This window comes from Rana temporaria, chromosome 2 (genome assembly GCF_905171775.1).
Source record: "Rana temporaria chromosome 2, aRanTem1.1, whole genome shotgun sequence".
NCBI lineage: Eukaryota > Metazoa > Chordata > Amphibia > Anura > Ranidae > Rana > Rana temporaria.
This window is the reverse complement of record NC_053490.1, coordinates 182,056,747-182,078,745: the sequence shown is the minus strand read 5'-3', so window position 1 is coordinate 182,078,745 and position 21,999 is coordinate 182,056,747. Positions and strand designations below refer to the sequence as shown.

Genomic DNA, 21,999 nt, shown 5'->3' with positions numbered 1-21,999 from the left:
TCGCCTGCAGAATCCTGACCTGCCCATCGCTTCCAAGTTCTTAGTCACTGATACTCTTGATGCCGAGTTGCCTTAGTACTTCATAGATGAACCTGCGCATGAGGAATCGCAATCTTCTGCTCATATTCTTAAACTGAAAAAATACTTATTTGTGGTACACAAACTTTAAAATTTAAAGAGCACCCTCTGGCCTCTACCAGTTCTATCCTTAGTCTGTGTTCCTTTAGGGCTCCTAAGACTGGCCAGACCTTTCTAGTAACCCACTGTTGGCAGACTTCCTTTATGGAGACTGGACAAATCCTGGCAGGATGTTTGTATACACCTAAGCGTCTGTTAGCCTTGTACTCATTTGGGGAAGATTTTATTAAACATTTGGCTGCCACTTCTGTGGATCTGGTAGTGCCCCATCTTAACAAACAATTCCAGTGGATATTGCTCCTGTTTGTAAGAACTCCACTGACATGCGGCTGAAAGCCCTTTCTAAAGATCTGTTCCTCCTGGCTTGTCCTGCACTAAAACCTGTCTTGGTTGTTACCTTATTCTGCCAAACCCAAACTGACTGGTCCAAAGCCTAATGGAATGGATTGGATTACTATGGAAGTTGATCCTTTAGTCATAGAGTGTTTGGAACTCATGCCTGTAATTTTGATAAATCGTTGGTCACCCACATGAATCCTCCTGTCTGTGAAGAAAAGGAGGAGTCTTTGGCTAAAGTGTTGGGCCCACAGTCCAAATTCAAAAATCATTTACTCCACATGACCTTCAAGGCACAACACTTATCCAGGGCTGTCCAGATGCCTTTAGCAAGGATACCACTGGTAGTAAAAATACTTATCTTAAGCAAAATAAGCCTAGGGCTCAGTCTGGGATCACACCTCTTGACCGAGGCCTAGAAAATTCCTATTTGTTACTCCATGGCCTCAAACTCCAGGTCTATAATCCAAGCCTGGCACGTAGTCCATTTCCCCAAAACCCTAGAGAAATTTTCGCAAGAGTGAGGTTGTGCCCCCACTGTTTAAACTGGGGGGGTGGGGCAAATGTTGGCCTTTGCAAACACTGCGACAGCTTGCATTTCAGGTGCTTGGTTGCAGAAGGTGATTTGCAGGGACTACAAGGTAGAGGCTCGCTCCCAACCCCCCCCCAGTTCATTAATTCCAACCTTCATATGTCGCCACACAGATCAGCAGATGTCTTTGCAGCCTTGTGAGTTCTGGAGCAGGGAGTCATTGCCCCAGCCCTGTAGAAGAATGGCTCCAGGGGTTCTATTCCAATCTGTTGACAGTCCCTATCATAAAAAGGGGGCATTCGCCCATTATTTGATCATAAGTCTTCGTTGCGTTCCAGAAGTCCAGACAAATACATTCATGTCCCCATTTTTCCAGCACATCAGGGACTCCTTTGCTTTTGTGGGTCCCTTTCACTTTTAGTTGGTAGCCCTGCCATGCAAACTATCCTTTGCACTCCAAGAAAAAGATTTGCAGTGAATACAACAATCCTATTTTATCTTAGAAAGTGGTTTATTTGCATTCAAATATGGTGTAATTGAATTGGAAGGAAATTCATTGGCAACAACTTACCCTGTATTTATATACTCCATGCATAATGACCAGCACTTTATAGGTTATGCAATTTATAGTTGCGAATTCCAACCCTTTTAGAGATTAAACGCACTTGATTGAAATGCAGTAATTTTTGTTCTGTCAGTTAATAATGACAAGAAGTTTAAAGTGCAGTACAGTAATTCAGAGCAGTTATAAAGCAAAGATAAAACTCATAATTGTTGCTTTGATCTTAAGAAAGCCAGCTTCTCTTTAGTCAAGTACTGTAAGCAATTTGCCAATAAAGCTGTTCAGCATTAGCATTGTCATCATAACATCACTTAATTACTATTGTTAAACTCATTATAAGCTCATTGTTCTCCCCTGGATTATTTCTCCCCATAAATACAATTGGGATGTATTTTTTGTTGCTTATTATTATGAAGACTAACAAAAGAAATATATGGAAACATCTGTTAAATAATTAATAGCATTATTATGACTCTTGTTTACTTGCTGGTTTTCTAAAGGGATTCATCTAGTTTTAATTCATAATTTTCTGTAAGAAGTTAAGCTCAGTCATGTTTCTTTTTCCTTAGCCATTTTCAATTAGGTTGATTTTTTTTCTTTTACATAGTTTTGACTTTTTTTTTTTTTATAAGCTCTTAATGCAAGCCATTTGGAAATATTTATCCAGGGAAATGTTTATGGAAATGCATCTTTGTAAAAATCTTTGAGCCTTGCACATCAACTGCCAGGTCTCATGTGCAGTTCCTGTATGTACACTGTGTGCTTTTATTTAAACTGTTAAACTTTGGCAGCTTTTTTTTTGTCCAGTAACTGAAATGTTTCAGTAGACTACTTAAATTCTTACTATTTCAAACCACCAGTTAGATTACTAATCACCATTTCACATTTACCAGGCTAACCTTAAAACCGTATTAAACCCAAAAGAAAACCTTTACTACAGTTGTGCTCATAAGTTTACATACCCTGGCAGAATTCGATTTATTGGCCATTTTTCAGATAATATGAATGACGGGACAAAAACTTTTCTTTCACTCATGGTCAGTGTTTGGCTGAAGCCATTTTTTATCGATCAACTGTTTACTCTCTTTAAATCATAATGGCTACAGAAACTACCCAAATGACCCTGATAAAAAGTTTACTTACCTCAGTTCTTTATAACGTGTATTGCCCCAATGACAGCTTGAAGTCTTTTGTGGTATTTGTGGATGAGGTTCTTTTGTCTTCTCAGAAGGTAAATCTGCCCATTCCTCTTGGTAAAAAGCCTCCCAGTTCCTGTAAATTCTTGGGCTGTCTTGTATGAACTGCACATTTGAGATCTCCCCAGATTAGCTCAATGATATTGAGGTCAGGAGACTGAGATGACCACTCCAGAACCTTCATTTTATTCTGCTGTAGCCAATGACAGGTCGACTTGGCCTTGTGATTTGGATCATTGTCATGTTGGAATGTCCAAGTACTTCCCATGCGCAGCTTCCTAGCTGATGAATGCAAATGTTCTTTCAGTATTTTTTGATAAAATACTGCATTCATCTTGCCAACAATTTTGACCAAATTTCCTGTGCCTTTGTAGCTCACACATCCCAAAACATCAGCAATCCACCTCCGTACCTTTCATCATAGGTCTTGTTGACTCCTCTCCAAATGTAGTGTTTATGGTTGTGGCCAAAAAGCAAAATTTTGGTCTAATCACTCCAAATGACTTTGTGCCAGAAGGCCTGAGGCTTGTCTCTGTGCTGTTTGGCGTATTGTATGCGGGATACTTTGTGGAATTTGCGTAGTAATGGCTTTCTTCTGGTGACTCGACCATGCAGCCCATCTTTCTTCAAGTGCCTCCTTATTGTGCATCTTGAAGTCACCACACCACGTTTTCAAGAGAGGTCCTGTATTTCACCTGAAGTTAGTTGTGGGTTTCTCTTTGCATCCCAATTTTCCTGGCAGTTGTGGCTGAATATTTAGTTGGTCTATCTGACCATTTTCCACTTATTGATTAGTTTGAACACTGCTGATTGGCATTCTCAATTCCTTCGGTATTTTTTTATATCCCTTTCCTGTTTTATATGAATGAATGAAAAACGTATATAGCGCGGCACATGCGAACTGAATCGCCTCTGGGCGCTAGTTGTTCGTGTCTCAATGACATCAAAAGAGCAGAGTTTTAATCCATCTTCTGAAAGTCAGGTGGTTTTCCTCCATTCGAATGCTGGTTGGTAAAGCGTTCCATAGTCTAGGACCTTGAAAAGCAAACCTTCTTTCTCCTTTGGACTTGTATTTGGTTTTTGGTACCTTGACCAGATTTTGGTCGGTGGATCGCAGAACACGATTGGAATTGTGAGGTTCTATCTTGTCGCAAAGATATTGCGGAGCCTTCCCATGGATGCACTTATGTGTCAGGCAGAGTGCTTTAAATGCAATTCTGTCTTTTACTGGCAACCAGTGAAGGGTTCTCGGTGAAGGTGAGATTGATTCCCATGGTTTTTTCCCAGTCACAAGTCTGGCGGCCGTATTCTGTACCACTTGCAGACGAGAGATTTGGTACTTTGGGAGTCCTAGGTAAAGGGCATTTGCATAGTCCAGTCTGGAATTTACGATTGTTCCCACCACGACTGCTACGTCTTCTTTGGGGACAAATGGAATAAGTCTGCGTAGAAGGCGCAACAGATGGTGCGATCCGCTGACTACTGACCCTATTTGTGCGTCCATTGTCATGAAGGCGTCGAAAATGACTCCTAGACTTTTGACTTTGGAGCTAGGGGTGATGATTTGGCCCAGAATGGGCGGCGGTGTCCAGGTTGTTGCCAGTTGACTCTTTCGACTGGCGTTAAACATAAGAAGTTCTGTTTTGGAACTGTTGAGTTTAAGATAACTCTTATGCCGCGTACACACCATCACTTTCTGCGATGAAAAATGCCTCTTATCAGTTTGGTTGGCCTTCTCTGCACTTTCTCCAGTTCCCAGATATCCTTTTTACTTCGATATTGAAATGTTGATTCTGAAAGGATAGTAACCGTTTTCTGACAAATGTGTTGGATGTACTCATTTATGCTGAGCACTGTGTGTAGTTTTTTTTTAAATCTCTACATTGAAAAACATTTTTGAGCTTCATTCCAGTTATAATGACTTGGCTGCAGAGGAAAATGAGTCATCAGTCTGCTGCTGCAAGCAGGAAGAAGCATTTCTTCAGTCTGCTTTTCCCCGCTGAGCACTTGGACTGTACCATTGTAACCTTGTAGCAAGGCACAAGATGGGAGGCTGCAGCAGGGAGCGGATCTGTGGGATATCTTGTCAACTCAGCCAACAACTGACCTTCTAGAGAGAGCCAGGTTAAGGCATTGTTAGGACTATAGCGATATCAGATAGAAGCAATAAAATGCTTGCACAACCTAAGACCCCTTTCACACTGAGGAGTTTTTCAGGCGGTTTAGCGCATTGCCGGCGGTATTGACCCTTTTTCGGCCGCTAGTGGGGGTTAAAACCGCACCGCTAGCGGCCGAATACCGCCGCAATTCCGACGGTATAGCGACGCTAAAAATGGCGGCGCTATACCACCACCGCACCTCCCGCCCCAGTGTGAAAGGGACCTAAATCTCTTGGCAGTTATGAATTTGACGTGTATAAACATTTTGTGACACTAGGTCCAATTTAAGGATTTGAGCTGTTTATTTACTAAGGCTGATAGTGGGTATTTTTGACCTGAGTGATTTAGAATTGTTTTATTTGTAAGTATATTGATCATATAAATATCTTTAGGCAACCCTGTCTTGAAAATAAAAATGCTTATAATTTGTTTTTGTAAAGAGGAAAGCATATTTGTACCTCTCCTGCAGCTTGCACTGATCCAGAGAAATCCTCGCTTGAAGTCTTCTGCAGAAACCAACGCTGCTGTGCTCTGTAGTGACTTTGAGGTCAACAGGATGAAATGGAGAGCATTGCAGGGGACCAGGAAATCTTCACTCCCAGAATATTTGGTTTCTGCAGAAGACCAGCAGAAGTGGTCAGTAGGAGAAGTAATGCCGCGTACACACGATCGGTTTGTCTGATGAAAACGGTCTGATGGACCGTTTTCATCAGACTAACCGATCGTGTGTGGGCCCCATCGGTTATTTATCCATCCCTTTTTAAATCCACGCATGCTCAGAATCAAGTCGACACATGCTCGGAAGCATTGAACTTCATTTTTCTCAGCACGTCGTTGTGTTTTACGTCACCGCGTTCTGAAACTATCGTTTTTTTAACCGATGGTGTGTAGGCACGACTGATGAAAGTCAGCTTCATCGGATATCTGATGAAAAAATCCATCAGACAGTTTTCATCGGATGAACTGATCGTGTGTACAGGGCATTAGTGTATTCTTTCTTGTTTAAAGGTGGCATCTATTTTTTTTTTTTGAGACAGTCGCTTTTTATAATTCCTTGTGGTTAAAGTGTTGTTATGAGGGTTTCACCAAAAAATTGCATGGCAGTTTTTTCTCTCACTATACAAGTTAAAATGTGGAGAGAACAAGTTTTTTAATGTGATTCAGTTTAAATAGAAAGACCAGTGTCATTTGCTCTGTGTGTACTGACATACTGCTGTCATCTACTAAAAAGAAAGAAGCAACAACACAAAATTACGCATTATAGCTCTGCTAAATTGGAATGTCAAATTATAGGATGTCTTAATTATTGTGTGGGCAGATAAAAAAGATCAAATTACTTTTAAATGCTTTAAAGAAAATTGCTTTGACTATGATTTACAATCCAAAATTACAGATTGCTGTGAGTTTCAACTTTAACCTAGGTCAGGATAGGCTGTTAAGCTCACTGGCATACAAAACATTATTTTTTTTCTTCAAGTGTAAAAATGCAAATGAAATTGTGAGAGACATGAATCACAGTTATGGAATCTTGCTCCCTCCTTGCCCTTCAGCAGCTGTAAACAACTGGAAATAATGCAGTTGCTTGCTTTTAAAAAAAATCAACTGACGTTTTAGTTACCTGGCTGCAAAAAGACTTTTGAAGCTTTTTGTCCCACAAACATCATCTTTTTGTCATTTGGACAACCAAAGACTTGTTATATTCAATAAATAAAATGACATGTTGATGGGAAGATAGTATTTTATTTCCTTAATTGTTTTAGGGTTGGCTTCCAAATTACCACAAATCATAAAGATATGTTTTGTCACGTGTGTCACAGAGGTACAGTATGTGTGCTCAAGATTTTTAGTTCTGCTGTTCTAAGTTATGTAGAAGCTCAGCAAAGAGAGGTCTTGACTTTGACTAGGCCATTCCAAGACATTCACTGTAAGGCCTCCTGCACACCAGACGTTTGATCATCTCTCCTAGACAATAAATATAGCGAAAAAGCTGGCACTTTGTGGCAGTGAAACAGCTGCTGGCACTAAAAGGTTAATATGCCCAAACCTTTGCAAAAAAAACTACTAGAAAGTGCATCAATTGAATGGCAAGTGTCAAAATGTACATACTAAATAAATGTATACAAATAGTCCATAAATATGGAAATCTATAGTTCATAAGATGGCAACACTCCTCAGTGATGTATCGGTCTTTTCCAGATGCTCCAGCAATAATTGTGTCCCACCATCAATCCAAATGCACTCACCAGAAAGAAATGCTGCATGTTAGTCAGCAATCTGGGCTCAATAACATCCTCCAAGGCTAGTGAATCCTTCCGAACTATCTTTTTAAGGAGATAACCCTTTGGAGATGGCAGCAACCATACTATTCCATCAGTGGAAGCAGCAGATGGATGGTGGGACTGGAGTAGGGACAAGTGCTCCCCAAAAGTAAAAATTATATATATATATATATATATATATATATATATATATATATATATATATATATATATATATATATATATATATATATATATATATATATATATATATATATATATATATATATATATATATATATGGTGTAGTATTGATGAAAAAAGATGTGAAATAAATGTGATAATATAAAAACATAATATAGTATTAAAAAGAGGTGTATAATTACAGTATATGCAAGGATCCACAGTGTGCACCACCAACAATCCAATGCACTCACCAGACACCATGTTAACAGCAAGCAGGCACAATGGCAATCCACCCCTCGAGTGGTTCGTTTTGAGGGAATTTTCTTGATGTAGCACCAACCAGAAATTGTGTCACGTACCAGCGCCCAAGCAAATGGCAGGACTGTGTGGAACAAGTGCCCACCAAAAGCGGAGCCAAATTGAAGACTTATAGCATAGTATTTTTTTAGTATTAAAGTATTAAAGACAGACAGAATATAACAAAAACAAACTCTGTCCTGGACTTACAACTATGGCCACCACATACAAACCATGCGGCAGCAATGGCATCAGCACTCTTGCTCTGCCTACATTTTTTCTCACTCTAGCACATCATCGGGGTCAAAGATGCTGAGTGGTGAGTTTACATTTATACACACTGGTTTATTTAGTGTGTACGTTTTGTCACTTACCATAGTTTATTCAAGCTCTGCACTTCCTAGTACACATCTCTCCTATACACCTTTCCTCCTGACAGCAGCGTTTTTGCAGAAAAAGCACTGGACACTTGTAAATGTGTAAAGCATTTAGGCATGTCAAGCACTTGGGCGTTAATTTATTTTATTGGCCAGGATAAAATCTAGATGCCCCTAACGGCAGCGTTAAAAACCTCCAGTGTGCATGGGGCCTACATTGTTCCCTTTTTAAACCACTTCAGTGTAGCTTTACTGTATGTTTATGCTCATTGTCTGGTTGGAAGATGAACCTCAGTCCTAGTCTCAAATCTCTGGGAGATTAATACAGGTTTACATCAAAATTTACCCTGTATTAAGTGCCATTCATCTGTCCTTTCATCCTGACCAGTTTTCTGGTGCCCTCATCTCTAATTATTGCTTATCTTGCCCTGTCTGAGTTTTGGTAGGCATCCTTCTCTTGTCAGATTTGTAGTGGCGTCATAGTCTTTCATTTTGTTATTATTTATTTAATGGTGTTCTGTGGGATGTTCAAATTTTGGAGTATTATATTTAGGACCCTGAACTGTACTTCTCTTCTTCAACTGTGTTTGGTCTGGTCTGTTTTGAAGGTCTTCATTTTGTTTGCTTGTTGGTGGTGCAGACCCAGGGGCCTTTCAGAACAGGAGTATTGTCATAGGCGTGTGCACAGGGTGTGCCAGCTGTGCCCAGGCACACCCTAATCACCCTGTGCAGCACAGATTCCCTCTACTGATCTGGCTTACATCTTTTCCCCTCCAGCGCTGACCGCTTCCCTCCTCTCCTATCGGCTGTTGCTGCTGGGATGTTTTAGGAGTGGGGAAGGGGCCAGTAAATATGTAATTTACTGGCCCCTTCCCTTTCTGAATGAACAATGTGAGTGATCGGCAGTGTGTGTTTGGGCTTTGGGGTGCACATTCTAATGCAATGCGCTGCGCACACCTATGAGTATTGTATTTATACTGATACCAGGGGGAGATTTACTAAAACTGGGGCATGCAAAATCTGGTGCAGCTCTACATAGAAACCAATCAGCTTCCAGGATTTAGTGTCAAAGCTTAACTGAAAAAGCTGAAGTTGGCTACCATGCACAGCTGCACCAGAGAGTGTTTCAGTTTTAGTAAATCTCCCCCCATGTGTCGGATCATGTGGCACTTTGATAGCACACAGGTTTGACCACATATTATTCAGGGCTTTATAGCAAAGGGGGTGAATATATATGCACGCTCAAGATTTCTTTTTTTTCCCCCTAATTGTTTATGTAACAACAAAATATTTCCGCTGGGACTAAAAAAAGAGGAGGAGTAGAGCCGGGGATGAAGCAGTACTTCCATTTTTAGATGAAGTTTTGCTTCTTAATGTTTAAGCAAAGTTGTACTAAAAATATGAATATGGTTTGTAAAAGAAAATACTTATATTACATATTATAAACATTTTTCTAACTCATTCTACCTAATCTTTCCCTTGTTCATCCCCTGAATATGTATAGGAAGGCAGATCATCAAGCCAATTTAACCACTTAAGGACCGCCTCCTGCACATTTACGTAGGCAGAATGCCACGGCTGGGCACATGTATGTACAGGTACATGCTGTGCTATTGTCCAGCCGTGGGTCGCGGGCGCGCGGCGCGGTTCGAAGCTCCGGGACCTGATTGCCGCTGCAGTCCCGCGATCGGTCCCCGGAGCTGAAGAACGGGGAGAGCCGTGTGTAAACACGGCTTCCCCGTTCTTCACTGTGGCGAAGTCATCGATCGTGTGATCCCTTTTATACATAATAGATGACGTCACACCTGCAGCCACACCCCCCTACAGTTGTAAACACACATGAGGTCACACATCCCATCAGCGCCCCCTGTGGTTAACTCCCAAACTGCAACTGTCATTTTCACAATAAACGATGCATTTTAAATGCATTTTTTGCTGTGAAAAGGACAATGGTCCCAAAAATGTGTCAATTTTCCAAAGTGTCCGCCATAATGTCGCAGTCATGAAAAAAATCGCTGATCGCCGCCATAAGTAGTAAAGTATTTTTTTTATAAAAATGCAATAAAACTATCCCCTATTTTGTAAACGCTATAAATTTTGCGCAAACCAACCGATAAACGCTTATTGCGATTTTTTTTTTTAATCAAAAATAGGTAGACTACGTATCTGCCTAAACTGAGGGAAAAAAAATGTTTTTTTATATATTTTTGGGGGATATTTATTGTAGCAAAAAGTAAAAAATATAGAATTTTTTTCAAAATTGTCGCTCTATTTTTGTTTATAGCGCAAAAAATAAAAACCGCAGAGGTGATCAAATACCACCAAAAAAAAGGACGCCAATTTTGTTTGGGAGCCACGTCGCACGACCGCGCAATTGTCTGTTAAAGCGACGCAGTGCCGGATCGCAAAACCTGGCCGGGTCCTTTAGCTGCATTTTGGTCCGGGTCTTAAGTGGTTAAAACCAGAATAATACCCCATCCATTCTTTGCTGGACACAATGGTATTACTCCACAGTGTGGCCTGCGCTACACATCTAATTTAAAAAATGTAGTCCCATTGTAGAGCTTGCAGAGTCCCACAGTCCCACATTTTTATTTGCTCCAGTAAGCAACACTTAAAGGTCTTCTTCCATGAGCCTGTTACTAAATGAAAGGAGAAGCAGCTGACTGATAACGCATCTCTGTCATTCTGCTTACTTCATCAGATTGTTCTATATTAGCACATAAGCAATTAAGCACAACTGACGGGCTCCTTCTGCTGCCTCTCCCTCTTCCAGTCTGAACTGTGCTGTTCAGGTTTTTGCAAGAGGCTTATACCAGATAAATTTCAGGCACTTGCACTGCATGCAAATTATACATGCCTTTAATGGTGTATAAATGAATACTGTTCTGCATTCAATTGTGTTTGTTTTATTTTACCTGGAGATCAGCTATAAAACTGCAGAGAACACTCTAAGATTAAAGGAGAGGCTAGCCATATGATGTTGACTTTGTAAATGTGGCAATTTTTTTTTTATTAATACAATTTGGAACTTTATAGTGCTGCGACCACAGTATACTCTATTCAAAATAATGAAGTGATGTATAACTAAAATTTCCATATGCAATGTATATCATTTTTCATTTTCCTTTCTATACTTGGTGTGCAAAGACAACCTCTTATGTGCAATTCTGTATTGTTCTTGTGTGACCTGTATTGAAATGATTCACTTTTGCTGTGAGTTTAACTGTAGGCATTATGTTTCTATAGGTGCTTGATTCAGGAAGAGTTAAAGAATTTGATGAACCATACAACTTGCTGCAAAATAAAGAAAGCCTTTTCCACAAAATGGTGCAACAGGTTGGGAAGACAGAAGCTTCTTCTCTTACAGAAATAGCCAAACAGGTAAATGTTTTTTTCTATATGCTCAAGGTTTTCCCCATCCATCTTTTTTTCAGCTGACAGTCCTCCAAACACTATCAGCAGTTTTAACGCTATCCATAGCTTAAATGTAAGCTGTATATTGCCCACCTCACGCAAAGTAACAGGTTTGCTTTATAATTGGGAAGGTATCAGGCACATACCTTGGTTTGAGAGTAACTTGGTTTGAGAGCGTTTTGCAAGACAAGCAACATGTTTTTATACATTTTGCCTTGATATAAAAGCGATGTCTTGATATAAGAGTAGCATCATGTCACAACTGAGTATAACAAATGAGAGGCACCTCCAAGTGTAGCAAAATGGCTACATTTAATCAAGGTACAACATTTAGCAACGTATTGCTACCCTTAGAGGTGCCTCTTTTCTCTTTTATACCCTGTAAAAAAACGCTTTGATATACAAGTGCTTTGGATTTCAAGCATGTTTCTGGAACGAATTATGCTCACAATCCAAGGTTTTACTGTAGGTACCTTCCAAGCATTCTTCCTGCCTCTAAGTTTATCTGCAGCAGCTTCACGCAAAAGCAATGTGTATGTTCTAACGTGTCAGAGTTGGAAGCTACACAGGAGGTGCCATCCCCCCCCCTTTTCTAATGTGTCATCACTCCAACCTGGCAATTGGCTGTTCAGGAACCACCGCTGCATTGTGAGAAGGCAGTTCAGTACTGGGTTTCAATCCATTTAATCACTAAAAGAACTAGATAAGTGGGGTGGCAAGTATGTGTCTGTTAACCACTTAAGCCCCGGACCAATATGCTGCTAAATGCCCAAAGGCGTTTTTACAATTCGGCACTGCGTCGCTTTAACAGACAATTGCGAGCATGTGCGACGTGGCTCCCAAACAAAATTGGCGTCCTTTTTTTCCCACAAATAGAGCCTTCTTTTGGTGGTATTTGATCACCTCTGCGGTTTTTATTTGTTGCGCTATAAACAAAAATAGAGCGACAATTTTGAAAAAAATGCAATATTTTTTACTTTTTGCTGTAATAAATATCCCCCAAAAACATATATATATAAAAAAAAAAAATTCCTCAGTTTAGGCCCATACGTATTCTTCTACCTATTTTTGGTAAAAAAAATCGCAATAAGCGTTTATCGGTTGGTTTACGCAAAATTTATAGCGTTTACAAAATAGGGGATCGTTTTATTGCATTTTTATTAATTATCTTTTTTTTACTACTATTGGCGGCGATCAGCGATTTTTTTCATGACTGCGACATTATGGCGGACACTTCGGACAATTTTGACACATTTTTGGGACCATTGTCCTTTTCACAGCAAAAATGCATTTAAATTGCATTGTTTATTGTGAAAATGACAGTTGCAGTTTGGGAGTTAACCACAGGGGGTGCTGTAGGAGTTAGGGTTCACCTAGTGTGTGTTTACAACTGTAGGGGGGTGTGGCTGTAGGACTGGCGTCATCGATCGAGTCTCCCTATAAAAGGGATGACTCGATCGATGCAGCCGCCACAGTGAAGCGCGAGGAAGCCGTGTTTACATACGGCTCTCCCCTTTCTTCAGTTCCGGGGAGCGATCGCGACGGAGCGGCTATAAACGAATAGCCGCGCCGTCGTCCCGGATCGCTCCCCGCGGGAATCCCACCGCCGCATGTAGCGGGGGGGTCCCGATCGGACCCCTCGACCCGCGGAAAGGCAAGGACGTACCTGTACGCCCATTTGCCTGTACGTGCCATTCTGTGGACGTACATATACATGCGGCGGTCGGGAAGTGGTTAAGTCAGCAGCTACACTTTTTGTAGCTGCTGACTTTAAAAAAACACTGAAATGGCTGGAATTCACTTTACTAAACCTCATAAAAATATGTCAATCCCAATAAAATACATTTAAGTTTTTAGTTATAACATGACAAAATTTGGAAAATTTCAAGGGGCATGAATAGTTTTTCAAGGCACTGTATATTCCCCAAACTCTTTAATATAGTAATTCATATAAACTGGAAGCAAGAGTGATAAATTTACATGACCTAACAATGCCATGCCCTCACTAGGTATGTGTGTACTATGAGTAGTATGGTAAACATATTAGTTTGCCTTTTTTACATGGAAAATTCGTTTTTTTTGTCCTTAGAATGACTTTACTTACTGTAATATTGTTGGTTTTACAATAATAACAAACATATAGCTAATAGGTGCATGTATATATCCTTTTCAGTTCAGGCAAGTTAATATTAAAATGACTTTTCAGCCCTGGAGCAGCTTAGCAGGGTCTCATAGCAATATGCTAGTGCATCTCAATTTTGACCATGTTTAATGCATTATACAAGCTTTAGGCAAGTCACTGCAGTATAGTTTAGTAGCTGCATAGTACGGCCATTTCTGTCTCTATTCAGCAGTCTAAAATATATACTTTAAAGCACATAGAGAAATCATATTAAACCATACAGGAAAGCTTATTATTGTCAAACATCAGTTTATGGCAGTTCCTCTCTATGTATTTTGTAAACATAATTCCAAGACGCTGTACATTATTTTTGGCCCAGCTTGTGACAGATGTCAACGTTTGAAGATTGCATTTGCCTTTTGAAAGGCTCAAACAAAACTTTTCACATTCAGCTGTGCAGAAGAAAAAAATTGCATTTGAAGTCCCTTTTTTCCGACATACACAGTGGCAGATAAGAGCACACAAGTCTTGACATTATTTCATTTTGTTATGCGCATCTGTCAAAGCACAGAGATACCATACAGCTCCTAAAAACTGCCGATTGTGTAACAGTGAAACTTGACAGCATTTCATTCCTTTTATATTCTGATTATACATTTATCAGGGAACCTGTATCTCGTCTAGTTCAGCTAGAAATCGCTAGGATTCAGCTGCTGAAAAGCATGGTGTGAAGAAAAAATGCCTCTTCTATTACTTGGGATCATCTTACGCTTTAAAGAAGTTGCTTGGATGAGGCTTTGTCAGAGCCTTAGCCTTCCATTTTATTATTGTGCTATACTATCCACAGATCACATTTCTATGGGCCTTGTAACTGCTCTCTGCTACAAATTAAACACTCTGATCTTTCAAATATATGTACCTTGAAGTTTCAATGCTTGTCAATCACAGTTTGTAAAATATCAGGATTACAAGCTGATATTAACATCCAAATCCATTGTGTTTTGGTTTTATGTGTGAAAATGAGAAACCTTTTTGCTGACTCTAGTTTCCTCGTGCTTTTGTCACGCTGTTTAATTTATCTTCGTGTTTTCAGTTCATAAAGTGACTTGGTCTTATCAATGTAATGTGTCCACGCTTTGCATCAATACACATCAGGATAACAGCTAGTCTATCATTTTGGTTTATTGGCAATTAATTCAGCCCATTGTTCAGATAATGTACTGGGGTATTTCCTGATTTTTACAGATTAAACTGTTTGTTTTATGTCAATAGCTGTTTTTTTTTTAGTGTAGGAATCATCTTTGTCAAACCAGAAGATATTCACAAACTGTCGCTTCCCAACAAATCCAAAAAGCAATTGGTTTAGCCCCCATATAAAGATTGTGGGCAGAGATATTAAGCAAAGTAAAGTCAAGTAAATCATGATCTGTAAACACAATTTACTTAAGAACATTTCGGTTGAAGTATAGCTCATAGTAAGGTTACGTTAGTCATACACAGAGCCATATTTTTTTTTTTGTAATTGTTCCATATTAGCTAAGCCTGTTTAAGTGTCCTTTAAGATGGTGTTAATTTAAGTGCAGCAATAATTTGGGGTTCTCTTCATGAAAGCATATTTGTTGTCTTTTTTAGCTGTGCGCAATTCCCACATTATCCTAACACCTTGGGGTTGGGTTTACTAAAGGCAAATGGGCTGTTTACTTTTTAAGGGGATTTTCACATTGCAAGGGAATTTTCCCTTCGCTTAGTCAATTAGCTCTGTTGACTTCCATTATCCAATTATTATGTGCAAGCAAAAATAATGTTTTTTTTTTTGTTTTTTTTTAGTTTTCGATCAGTGAAAGGATTCTTGCCCCCCTTTATCTTCTGTTAACCTTAACCACTTGCTGAGCTTGTCACTAGACACCTGATCACTGCTACATCAGTCATATGATAATTTCTTAATTTTCCAAAAAGTTGTGACAAAAAATTACAACTTCAAAAAACCCGCCATACTGCTTAACAAATAATTTAGACTGTCTGCTTTGCAAAAAGGGGTACTTTTAGAGGCATCTATACTGTCCTGGAAATTTAGGTCCTCAAAAAATATCAGTACATCAGGATTGATGAATTTTCAAATATAGTATGTGTGTGTGTGTGTGTGTGTGATATATATATATATATATATATATATATATATATATATATATATATATATATATATATATATATATATATATATATATATATACTTTCACACAAAGCAATTAATATACACCTATTGGGATTTTTTTTTACCAAAGACATGTAGCAGAATAGATGTGGGCCATAATTTATGAATATGTTTTATAACAAAGTAGAACATTTTGGGGAGTTATTTTTTCAAACTTTTCGGTCTTTTCTCATTTAAATAATAAAACAACCCAATGGTGATTAAATACCACCAAAAGAGAGCCCCATTTGCATTAAAAAATGTATTTGGGTACAGTGTGCGCAATTTCCAGTTAAAGTAGCACAGTGCTGAATTGCAAGAAATGCTATGGTCATAAAGGAGGTAAAACCTTTCCGTAGTTCAAGTGCTTAAAGCGGTTCTCCACCCTAAAGTGGAGTCCCGCTGATCGGAACCCTCCCCCCCCTCCGGTGTCACATTTGACACCTTTCAGGGGGAGGGGGGTGCAGATACCTGTCTAAAGACAGGTATCTGCACCCACTTCCGGCCCGGCATTCTCGGGCAAAAGACGTGCATTCTGTCACATCCCGTCGCCCCCCCGTTGTGTGCTGGGAACACTCGGCTCCCAGCACACAGCGGGAGCCAATCGGCGGGCGCGACTCGCGCATGCGCCGTAGGGAACCGGGCAGTGAAGCCGCAGCTTTTCACTTCCTGGTTCCCTTAGCGTGGATGGCGGGGGGAGCAGCAGAGAGACGAGCGATCGCTCGTCCTCTGCTGCGATCGGCGCTGGACTCCAGGACAGGTAAGTGTCCTAATATTAAAAGTCAGCAGCTGCAGTATTTGTAGCTGCTGGCTTTTAATATTATTTTCCCATGGCACATCCGCTTTAATGATTGTTTTAATATTACATTTATCAATCAGATTTTTTTTTTATAATTACTGACTTTTTTTATTTTTTCTATTTCAGGTGTCTTTGAACCGAACTCAGCAAGCCAACAAGAAAAATATTTCCAGGGACCCATCTGAACCATTTATAATTTTCGAAACTGCTCTTTGACAGTATTTTTTTTTTTTTTTTAAAGTGCATTCAGGTAGCATTAATGGTCGCCTCTTGGCACCTAGTGTGTGCTGGCGGGGCTATCCATTGGTTTATTAGATGCCTTACTAAAGCCAGTGTTCTTGATACATTCATGCCTATTGTTGTTAATAGCAGTATTGAAATAATCACTGCTGTACTTGTTAGACACTTTGTTGTAGCATGGAAATGTTGGATTATGGTTTAGCCACATGACTTGAAGTTTGATACAGCAGTGCCATATGGTCAAACTGCTGCTCTTAAGAGTTTCCATCCACCTCTAGTTGTGAGTTTGTTTTCAAACCTTTGTACTGTTTTTTGGCCAGTATCAGTCAGCCAGTGAGAAGTAAATATGTTCAACTACTCCCTGACTTTTTTTTTTATAGTTTGTAAAATGAAAGGTGATAAGTCCTTAAAGCAGAACTCCAGGCAAACCGATGAAACACAGTTCAATACATATATTTAGCAAAGGGTTCGAAAATTCTGTTGAGGCACTCTCGTCACACAACACTGCCAAATCACTGGGGTTGATTTACTTAAACTGGAGAGTGCAAAATCTAGAGCAGCTGTACACGGTAGCCAATCGGGTTCAGCTTGTTCAGTTAAGCTTTGACTAAAAAGCCTTGGAAGCTGATTGGTTTCTATGCAGAGCAGCACCAGATTTTACACACTCCAGTTTTAGTAAATCAACCCCGCTGATCCCTATTTGCGCTTTGTAGCTCCCTCTTTCACCTGCCTGTATATTCTACAGTGAATTAGTAACATCACTCTTCTGACTCTTCTGATTGCATTGGCCAGTGAAATTGCCAATTGGCTGCTCAGGCACCAAGCCCTGCATTGTGAGGAAGCATGGAGGTCGTTTTGTTTCGGCTGGTCACACAAAGCAGCAACTAAGTGAGTGGAAAATATCTTGCCCTCCAACTGGGCAAAATACAGAGTATGCAGGTGACAGGAATATTGAATAGGCAATTGTGTTGTCATTTAACTGTATTGGGGCAAGGGTGAATCCCAAGACAGAAGAACCATTTGGCAGGAAAAAAATACCATATGTGTATTTCATCTGTGTATTTCGTGATTGCCTGCAGTTCCACTTTTTTTTTAATCAATTTATAATTTAATTTGGAATTTCATGGAATTCAAGCCTTTGATCATAATAATCAAATGTATGTTTACATGGCCTTGTATTATACATTTTTAAAAACCAAATGGAAACTAAAACCTTCATTTTAATTTCATGCACAATGATTTCATTGTTGGCCAGGTATACTAATAGAAGACACCTTGCTGATTTACTAAAAGAGTAGAGCGTGTTCTGACTGTGGCGAAAGTTCGCAAAGAATATTTAGTAACGTGCAAGGAAAATAGAAAAAAATGTACTTTTGCTTGCATATAATTGATTGGATGATTGAGCTTTACCTCATTCACTTAGCTAAAGTAAAATTCTCATGCAAATTGAAAATTCACTTTTTTATGTGAACAACCTATTTGCAGGATATTGAATTTTTACAGATTTTCTCAGGGTAATTTCTACTCTTACCAGCCTTTCCTTGCAGCTGCAGAAGAAACATTTCTGTTGCCTACCAAACCGAAATGTGCCTTAAGCTTTCCTGAAACTGTGTTAATGTTTACACCAAGGTTTTTTTGTTCTGATTTGAACTGGTTTCATGTTGTCGATACCTTAATAGTGACCTACATATGCACACATTACTACAGATTATCCCAATTGCTTTGTGAAAGGGATCTGGATTTTCAGCTAGCAAATGTTTCCATCTCAGTCTTTTTGACTTTCACGCTGTATTTCAAGAAACAATCAGTTAAATGCTATTAATGCAATTAGTATTCATGGTCTGTGATTAATGCTAACATATCAGTTGAACTTAATTCATAAATGCTTGTAATTATGATCTGTACCCCAAAGACACACAGAAAGTATATGCATTCAGTCTGTTCAGATCATCAAGGCCTTCTAATGCACTTATGTCAGTTGTGTTTGTTTTGTTGTTCTTGATTGCTGTACACTACAATGACTTATTCTTGTCTCTTTTGTAAGTTTGTGTTAAAAAAAAATGCTGTATTTAAAAAACAGGTTTATCATTTTAACTAAAGGGAAAGCCATTGTTTTATCATTTACTCTAATTATTGTAATTGTGGAATTATATTATTTGATAGCTGTGCATTTTTTTTATTAGGCAAAGGAAGCTGTATGTTCTGTTGTCTCTAGTCTTCAAAAGATATAAAAAAAAGTTTGACCAATATTACCCTGCAACGTGGCTCTCAACTCCCTTTGATCCTCACAAGGAGACACACATTATCTTGAATTTGCATAGAGTTTATTAAATGTGTAATGTTTCGTAAAAGCGTTTAACGCTGTTATCAAAATATAATTTTTTATAATTAATTTGGAACATCAACAGTTGCTTACCCTTGTTCTTTATGTTACCCTCTAGTTTACTTGATAGTAGTTATGGTTTCAACTCTCATATATTGGTAACTGTCTAAGTTTAGCACAGCATTACAGCAAATATGTCATTCAATTTTTAATTTATTCTTTTTTTCCTTTTGGCGTTCATTGCCTAGTGGGATACTACTAAGTACAAATGGTAACACTGAACTGTCAGAAAACTAGGATGTTGTAATAGGTTTATTCACTCATAGTTTGATTAAAGTAGGATGAAATGTAAAAGATGTCTACAACCTGATTCTTGAAAAATGGATCTGAACCCATGGCTACTAGTATGTATGGTGGCTCTGCTGTTATTTAAAAAAATTATGAATGCTACATTAACTTTTTAATGTAGTATTGTCAGTTGAGTCTACCATACACAGTAGCTGTGTAAATAGTGTATTCTTTTACATACGGTGCTAAGTGGAGGCCTAATGTAGACAAAGAAATGCTGTGCCAGATGCAACAGCTAGAGGAAACCCTAATAGGTAGGACTTTTATCACACCAGATGCGGTGTTGTGCAGCCCGATGCATACACAAATAGACAAGACAAAATGCCTGGTTTCATATGCTGTCAGTTCACACCAGAAAAAAAAGTACAGCATGCAGATTTTTTTACAGCTCAGCATGTTGTGCCATAAACCAAGACAAGTGCCACTGCATTAAATACATCTGTTAAATCTGTATTTATGACAATAAAAATGCTGTAAAAAAAATATATATATGTCTGAATATTTGGGATTTAAAAAAGTCACTCTGCCTACAAATATTTCCATATTGGTACCTGGCAGGTTGAATCACCCACCACCATCACCCAGAGCTGATTAATGCAGCGAGGAGGTCTCACTACTGAAGTCCCCAAAACCCATCCAAGCATTAATGAAATATCAGTTTTAGATGGACTAAACTTTCAAAGTGGGCCTAAACTCTGTTAATTTTATTTTTCTTCCTCTTTGCTTACCCAGTAAATACCATCAGCATGTTTGGTTTTGCACCATTACAAGACAAAAATGCTTCCTCATCTCTTCCTGATTAAAGCCATGATGCAGCATGAGATCAGTATGAAGCAGAGGTACTTACTAGCTGTCTCCTCCGCAGACAATCAGTATCTTTGCATCATACATATTCTTTCCTGTTCCCAAGCTGCAACCAGAAGGCAACACATAAGTTGGTAATACAGGGAACCCAAATCTGTTTACAATTTTAAAGGAGTGTTAGTGTCAGTCAGTGAAGTACAAGATGTAGGAGATTTGGTATTAGTAAAAAGAAAAATGTAGGATTGCTTTAACCACTTTAGCCCCAGAGGATTTGGCTGCCCAAAGACCGGGCCATTTTTTACGATTCAGCACTGCATCGCTTTAACTGACAATTGCGCGGTTGTGCGACGTTGCACCCAAACAAAATTACGTCCTTTTTTTCCCACAAATAGAGCTTTCTTTTGGTGGTACCTCTGCGGTTTTAATTTTTTGCGCTGTAAAGAGTGACAATTTTGAAAAAGCAGTATTTTTTACTTTTTGCTTTAATATCCCCCAAAAATATATATATAAAAAAATATATATATCAGTTTAGGCCGATTTGTATTCTTCTACATATTTTTGGTAAAAGAAAATCACAATAAGCGTATATTGATTGGTTTGCACAAAAGTTATAGCATCTACAAAATAGGGGATAAGTATATGGCATTTTTATTAATATTTTTTTTTTCTTACCAGTAATGGCTGTGATCTGAGATTTTTATCGTGACTGCAACATTATGGCGGACACTTGGGACCATTGTCATTTATACAGCGAACAGTGCTATAATAATGCACTGATTACTGTGTAAATGACACTGACAGGGAAGAGGTTAACCACTAGGGGATGAGGAAGGGGTTAAGTGTGTCATAAGGAGTGATTCTAACTGGGGGAGGCTGGGCTATGAGTGACATGACAGTGATCACTGCTCCTGATGACAGAGAGCAGTAGATCACTGCCCTGTCACTAGGCAGAACAGGGAAATGCCTTGTTTATATAGGCATCTCCCTGTTCTGCAGCTCTGTGACATGATCTCGGGACAATGGCGGACATCGAGTCCACGGGCACGGTCACAGAGATCGCGGCAGGGGAGCACGCATCTGCAAATTCAGGTACGTTGCTTTGTGCAGCCGTGCCATTCTGCCAACGTATATCTACAGGCGGCGGTCAGCAAGTGGTTAAAATATAACACTTCTTTCTAAAAAGGTTCAAGTATATTTTTGCTCTCCACCACCTGACCAAACTAACCCCTCCTCCCCTACCCCAGCTGTATATTTACTTGTATTGGATGACTGTGGCCCCCAGCTGATGCCTTCCCAGTGAAGCCCCTAATCGTTTATTATACAATCTCCTAAGCAGCTTATTTTTTAAACAGCCACATAGTGCCCTCACGAGTTTCTACTGTGCCGGCAAGGACAGGGGTCAAAGGTTTGTTTAAGTCAAGGTTTGGGGGACAAAGTAATTTCTTTCTATAAAAAACAGCCTTTGACTTTGTGTGTTGGTTAAAGGTGTATGACTTTGAATTTATAATTCCAGTTTATGAATGTTTTGTTACTCTTTCATATGGGTTTAAACCCCATGCACTTTTACAAGATTAGAATAAATATAAAACCTGTCAGTATACTGTAACTTTGATCTACATTATTTAATTTTAAGCATTATTTTACAATGTGACAACAGACATGTTTTGTATTGTTGACAAGCACTTCTTGAGGCCTTTTGAATAAAAAAAGTAAA

General features: G+C 39.1%; 1 protein-coding gene across 1 annotated transcript in view; it reads left to right on the top strand.

The window, feature by feature from the left end:
• Positions 1 to 19,963, top strand: part of ABCC4 (ATP binding cassette subfamily C member 4) — a 344,218-nt gene extending 324,255 nt beyond the window's left edge. Inside the window, exons 30-31 of the mRNA XM_040336098.1 lie at positions 11,291 to 11,425; positions 16,697 to 19,963. Of these exons, the coding sequence (XP_040192032.1) occupies positions 11,291 to 11,425; positions 16,697 to 16,786 (225 nt within the window). The 3' untranslated portion in view covers positions 16,787 to 19,963. The remainder of the gene's footprint in view (positions 1 to 11,290; positions 11,426 to 16,696) is intronic.
• Positions 19,964 to 21,999: the final 2,036 nt, after the last annotated feature.